Source organism: Danio rerio, chromosome 8, assembly GCF_049306965.1.
Source record: "Danio rerio strain Tuebingen ecotype United States chromosome 8, GRCz12tu, whole genome shotgun sequence".
NCBI lineage: Eukaryota > Metazoa > Chordata > Actinopteri > Cypriniformes > Danionidae > Danio > Danio rerio.
Genome location: NC_133183.1, coordinates 64,185,001 through 64,192,586, shown reverse-complemented (window position 1 = coordinate 64,192,586; position 7,586 = coordinate 64,185,001). Strand labels below are relative to the sequence as shown.

Here is a 7,586-nt window from a genome sequence, read left to right as displayed (position 1 = left end):
TGGTCAAGCTGGTTTTTGCTGGATTTAGCTGGTCATTTTCCAGCCTGACCAGCTAAGACCAGGCTGGAAATGGCTGGAAACCAGCCTGGAAGTGGCCAAAACCCCTCTAAAACCAGCCTGGTCGACCAGCTAAAACCAGCCAACCAGCCTAGGCTGGTTTAAGCTGGATTTTTTAGCAGGGAACTGTATTAAGTGCTTTGATCACTTTATAGTGTTTGGGTTTTGATGTATAATGTGGAAATGTGCTTACGGTAATTACAGTGTTTCTGTCTCTGCAGTTATTGTCCACCAGGAAATGAAAAATCTCTCAAATAACAAGAACTCAAACTGATACGGGTTCAGGAAGCAAGTGTACATCAGTATATTATTAGATCAGATACGTCAGTCATAAACAGCCGCTATACTCCAGACAGCAGACTAATTAACCCTACACTATATTCACTATACCCTTTCAAAAGTGTCATCAGGGTAAGCGCAGTTTTACTTCAAACACCACGCTTATACCCACTCCGCAGTGTTGACACACTCTTGTGTGCTAGTTATGCCACTGATGTTACTCTAAACCGTTTCTTCATAAGTTAATTATAAACACTTCACACAGTCAATAACTTCTAATATATTGACCCAGTTTTTCAGAGATGTAATAATTCACCCAAAGATGACCCACCAACGTGTTAGCCATTTAGCATGTATATTTAGCGTGTTGCTAACCTGACTCAACACTTGGCTTGTTTTAGCATGTTGCTTAAATGTCTTCAGTACAGCGTTTCCCAACCCTGTGATCAAACACACCCACATCAACTCAACAGAGCATCAGCAGAGATATTAAAGAGTCATATAATATATAGCATTACATCCATTTAACATGTTCTGTGTATGTTTATCAGACTGTTGGCATGAATGTTGCTGTAATAATGCAAACAGAATCATTCTGAATGCTCCAAGCATGGATTACCACATGAGTAGAACTTCACTGCTCACTTTTCACACACAGACTCATTCTGAAAGTGTACCCGCGTACACATTTCTGGAGATGGTGAATTATGTAGCCAGAGCTATGTATGGCTGCATTTCGTATTTAAATGAATGCTACAGGGTGCTATGATGCCAATCCTTTTCACGCTTACCAGCTTACCTCCATGTGGACGGCTTTACCGATGTCACCAGTTTGCCCAGTAAGTTAGCTTGCTACACACACCAGCGGACTTCGAGTCTGGTGAAGAAAGGTTGCAGAAAGCAGGTAAAAGCCAGAAGAGTCATTCCTGCGGTGTTGAGAAAGGTTTGCTGATGCTTTATGTGTATTATCTTCTGCATGAGTGGAAAATATCTGTTTAATGATGTCTATAGCGGCAGCATATATAATGAAGCAAGGGACCAAGAACTGAGCCTAGCGGTACACCACAGTGTGAATGATGCATATTGATAACAGTACCATTAGGTAAGACCTGAATCAAGCCAGTGCAGTTCCTACATCTCTACACGCTTGCTGGATGTGCTGTTGCAGGCTTTAGTGCATCAGTTTGCTCTCATGCACAGTGTTTGATGTCACTAGCATGTTTCAGTCCTGCTTTAACACAGAGATCAGCCGTGATGTGCTCGGTGTTATAGTGGCCAGCTGTGATAGCATCTGCTGGTGTACCGAGCAGCGTACAGTATCTGCAGCTGTGGCTGTGCTGGTCTGTTATCTGCTCGTCTACACACTGCAGATGCTAACGTGAGAGTCGAGAAGAGCTGCTGTTCACCTCAGACTGATCTCTGATAATAACATGCACATCAGCTCTTTCCTGGGGAAGTCTTTGAAGATCAGCGTTACGACTGAAGACGAAGCCGACAATCACTCACACTGAGAAATGCACCCATAGATTCTGTCGTGTTTCTGGTACAAATATCTAAAAACTCTTACATCAAGAAGCTTTCAGACAAGTAAGAAGGATAGTGTTGCTTTCAGAAATAATGAGTCAAATGAAGAGAGAATTTCCTCAAAACAACATTAATAATCTGTTTTTTCAGTCAAAGTCAGCTTTATTGTCAATTCAGCCACATGTACAGGGCGTGGAGAAAATCAATATTACGTTACTCTCAGACCCTACAAGTGCCTAACATATAATATTAATACAAGAAGTAGAAATTCTTTACAATTCTACATGAAATGTGGTCTGAAAATATGCATAAAGAATAAAATTGTGAGCAATACAATGACATTAAGGGTATATGGCAAATAAGTGCAAACCAGAGTTGCGCATTATCAATGATCTTATTTTGCTCACCCCATTGGCAGATTACATACAAACTCTCTTCATTTATGTCTGAAAACAGCACTATATGTTGTTCTTGTCTAGAAAATGCTTCATGAATTAAGATTTTGTAAATATTTGGACTAGAAACAACAAAAAAACTCCAGATAAAAGAAGCATTTTTCTTTTAGCAGATGTCCATGACCAGAGGTGATTGTTCACACACACACACACACACACACACACACACACACACACACACACACACACACACACACACACACACACACACACACACACACACACACACACACACACACACACACACACACACACACACACACACACACACACTGTTCTTAGATGACGCCTAGATAAGATTACACTGCGGCAGTCTGAACTGTTTACCTAAGCGAGCAAGTCCGTGTGTGTGTAAATTCAGTGTTGCATGGGAACATGTACAGTCGAAGTCAGAATTATTATCACCCCTTTGTATTTGTTTTCTTTATAAAATATGTTGAGCAGATTGAGGAAATGTTCGCAGTGTGTCTGATAATGTTTGTTCTTCTGAAGAAAGTCTAATTTGTTTTATTTCGGATAGAATAAAATTAGCATTTTATTTTTTAAACCATGTTAAGCTCAATATTATTGGCCCCTTCAGCAATATTAGTGTTGGATTGTCTCCAGAACAAACCACTGTTATACAATGACTTGCCTAATTACCCTAACTTTACCCTAATTACCCTAGTGAAGCCTTTACATGTCACTGTAAGCTGAACACTAGTGTCTTGAAGAATATCTAGTCTAATATTATGTGCTGTCATCATGGAGAAGAGAAAACACATCAGTTATTACAGATGAGTTATGAACACTGTTATGATTAGAGATGTGTTGGGCAAATCTGCTCTCTGATAAACAGAAATTGGGGGAATAATAATTCTGACCTGAACTGTGTGTGTGTGTGTGTGTGTGTGTGTGTGTTTGAATCATTTGATAGCTGGCACGACTCGTATGCTCTTGATTGCAGTGTGCAGCATATATAATATTGACTGTCCTGAATCGATGTGAAGGAAACAGCTCTGGTTCAATATTTGCACAGAAGCACGGCTCATAATTCAGCGTCTGTGAGTTAATGAAAGGAACAGTCAGTAATTACAGCCAAACACAGCAAGATGACGGAGGTGTGTGTGTGTGTGTGAGCCACAGGAGGAAGAACCTGTCCGACAGGTGTGTGTGTGTGTGTCACGTCTGAGCTCTGTTTCTCCTCCGGCTTTTATTTCTGACACTAGTGGATTCACACTTCATTACTTCACACTGTTTACAGCAGGGGTGTCAAACTCAATTCCTGGAGGGCCGAAGCCCTGCACAGTTTAGTTCCAACCCTGCTCCAACACACTTACCTGTAGGTTTCAAACAAGCCTGAAGGACTCAATTAGTTTGATCAGGTGTGTTTAATTAGGGTTGAACTAAACTGTGCAGAGCTGCGGCCCTCCAGGAACTGAGTTTGACACCTGTGCTTTACAGCAATCCACCCATCTCAAACTGGAGACATTAGCAGGTAACCAGATTCCTGATTAACAGTAGAGAAGGTGATGCTGCTCATTCTCTCCACAGGGAAACAGATGTTTAAACTGAACGCTGACGCTTGTGCTGAAGTATGAGCAGGAGCGCTATCCTGCTGGAGAATTGTCCCTCTCCTGTGGTTTGTAATGTAATGGGCAGCACAGATGTCTTGATACCTCAGGCTGTTGATGTTGCAGATCTCTCGCACGCCCCCATACTGAACCAAACCATGATCTCTCCTTCACCAAACTTGACTGATTTCTGTGAGAATCTTGGTCCATGCTGGTTCCAGTAGGTCTTCAGCAGTATTGGTGATGATTGATGCAGATCAGCAGATGATCCAGCAGAGAAATCCACCTTCTGACACGTTTACACCCGATCATCTAGAGCAGGGGTCACCAAGCTTGTTCCTGGAGGGCCGGTGTCCTGCAGATTTGAGCTCCAACCCTAATCAAACACACCTGAACAAGCTGATCAAGCTCCTACTAGGTACACTTGAAACACCCAGGCAGGTGTGCTGAGGCAAGATGGAGCTAAACCCTGCAGGGCACCGGACCTCCAGGACCAGGATTGGTGACCCCTGATCTAGTAGTCCAGTTATTATCCGCTGCTCTTACAACTAGGATTGACTAAAAGGCTTCTGTCGGGCAGTGTGTGTCGTATAAATGCGAGTGTGAGTGTAATTCAGACATTCTAATTGTCATGATCACATGACCTACCCGTGTAGTGTAATTAGCATCGCTCACATTGACGAATTATCTTGCGGTGCATTATGGGATAGCACAGCATACATCTCATTGGAAGTAGTAGGTCACCCTCTAATGTATTACTATTATTAAAGGGAACACCTGATAGTCGTGGGCATGTTGTGATTCTGTGCTCTGGGTGAACAGCTCTTTAAAGCTGCAGTGTGTGAGTTTGACACCCGGTGGTTGAACTAGGTATTGCAGTCCAGGATCAAAACACGCAGGTGCAGGTTGCCAGATTGATGAGCAACAGGAGCGAGTCTGACTATTGAGCCTAAACGCTGATTTTAAGGCTGATTTAAGTTGTGTTCTAACTAAAAGCAAAAGCACGCGACAGAAGGAATATTATCATATTAAAAGGAGTTCCTGATCAACACTGGGAACTGATATATTAGCAAACCATCAGCTCAGGCACAGCTCATGAGCTTTACTCAGTGTTAAATGCTGATAATGTGAGTCTGATGAGTAACCTCACCATTACACACACGCACGCACGCACGCATGTACGCACGCACGCACGCATGTACGCACGCATGTACGCACGCACGCACGCACGCACGCACACACACACACACACACACACACACACACACACACACACAGAGGACAGCGCTGTACAAAACTCAACCCATTTTATTAAAGTCTATGGCGTGTGTTATTTATACATATATAAAAGATCTACAGTGACAGAACTGGCACATGATCAGACCACCGCTAGTCATGATTCTGCTTCATCAACAACACAGAGCACGAGGGGGATACAGGACACACACACTCATGCACACACACACACACAAACGCAACAAATGTGGACTGGAAGAACAAATAAATACATCAGCGAGATTCACCTGCACACCTTTTGCATCCTCAGCACTCGAGTGTAGGAGGAGCTTCATTTACTAGACCACACACACACACACACACACACACACACACACACACACACACACACACACACGGGGCTCAGTCTGGGCATGTGTTTTCACACGTGTGTTACAGTCTGGATGTTGTTCTGTGGTCAGCACTGATTATGCTCATGTGTGTTGAGTTCTGACTGTAGTGTGAAATTAATGAGTGTGTGTGTGTGTCTGTGAGATGTCTATGTGTGGTGTGTGTCTTTATTTTCATGCTCACAGCCCCCCACACACACACACACACACACACACACACACACACACACACACACATAAAGAGACGTACAGACGTGATGTCAGACTAAAGCTCTTTAGCACCAGAGGAGAGAGGAGAGTGTGTGTGTGTGTGTGTGTCAGTCAGTGTCGCTGGTGTCGCTGCTGGGGTCTCCCTGCACCTTGTTGCGGTGCTGCATGGCCCGGTGGTACGCCACCTGCACGGACTTCCTGATGTTGGACTTCCTGCCCTCCAGCATCTTCTCCTTATCCAGATCCTGATTCACCCCCAGAGGAACCAGCTTAGAGCGCGGCAGCCACTGCCTGTGGAGCGCACACACACACACACACACACGATCAGAGACTACCACACACACCAGGTGGAGGTGCTTTAATGAGTGGCAGCAGTGTAACGTAAACACCAGCGGCTGATCCGAGTTCTCACTGCATAAGAGAGGACCACTGAGTCCCCACAAGTATAGCTACACCTGTTCACACACACACACACACAGACACATCTTATACACAGAGATACACATTCACACACAGACTCACACACTAATACACACAGAAACAAAAATATGCGCTCACACACACACACACCCTGACAAATACATATGCACACACACTTTCTAATACACACACACACTCAAACAAACACATGCACACACTCAAACAGAATACACACACTAAAACATGCACATGCACACACACACACACACACACACACACACACACACACACACACACACACAAACCAAAACAAGCACACGCTGAGATACACACACTCATAAATGCACTCAAACACACACACACACACACACACACACACTCAGACAAAAAAAGACATGCACACAGATGCGCAGATACATACACTCAAAACACACACACACATTCGCAAACACACTATAACAGATGCACACACACGCACTGAAATACACATGCAGACTCAGACATGCACATATGCACAGACAAGCACACACTCACACACACACCCACCCTCAAACACACACAAACACACACTAAATCAAGCACAAACTGATACTACACACAGTCATGCATGCACTCAAACACACACACACACAAATACTCTCTCACACACACTAACACACACTGAGATACACACTCATGCAAGCACTCACAAACACACACACACAGACACACACTCACAAACTTACACACACTCTCAAACAAAGTCACACACACACACACACACTCAAACAAAAAGATGCACACTCAAACACACACGTTCAGCTGTCGTCAGTGCTCTGCTGTTGTTTCCTCTGTGCTAGTTTCTCCGTGTTCACAGGATGTTCAGAATCGCTGATGGATCAGGTCAGACTGCAGCGAGCAAACGCTGAGAACAGTTTCATCATCTCACACACACACACACCAAAATATGATAAACACTCACTGGCCACATTATTAGGTACACCGGTCCAACTGCTCGTTAACACAAATTTCTAATCATCCAATCACATGGCAGTAACTCAATGCCCACTAGTACCAATTGAGCATCAACGCCACAGCCTACCTGAGTATTGCTGCTGACCATGTCCATCCCTTTATGAGCACAGTGTCTCCATCTTCTGATGGCTACTTCCAGCAGGATAACGCAGCATGTCATAAAGCTCAATCATCTCAGACTGGTGTCTTGAACATGACGATGAGTTCACTGTACTCAAATGGCCTCCACAGTCACCAGAGCTCAATCCAATAGAGCAGCTTTGGGATGTGGTGGAACGGGAGATTGGCATCATGGATGTGCAGCCGACAAATCTGCAGCAACTGTGTGATGCTATCATGACAATATGGAGCAAAATCTCTGAGGAATATTTCCAGTAGCTTGTTGAATCTCTGACACCGAGGATTAAGGCAGATCTGAAGGCAAAAGGGGCTAACCCGGTACATGTGAG

At 43.9% G+C, this 7,586-nt stretch overlaps 1 protein-coding gene across 1 annotated transcript in view; it reads right to left on the bottom strand.

Moving 5' to 3' along the window:
- Positions 1–5,160: 5,160 nt before the first annotated feature.
- Positions 5,161–7,586, bottom strand: part of brpf1 (bromodomain and PHD finger containing, 1) — a gene marked incomplete in the record, with an annotated part of 21,979 nt that continues 19,553 nt past the window's right edge. The window contains 1 exon segment of the mRNA NM_201016.1: positions 5,161–5,457. Coding sequence (NP_957310.1) covers positions 5,443–5,457 — 15 coding nt within the window.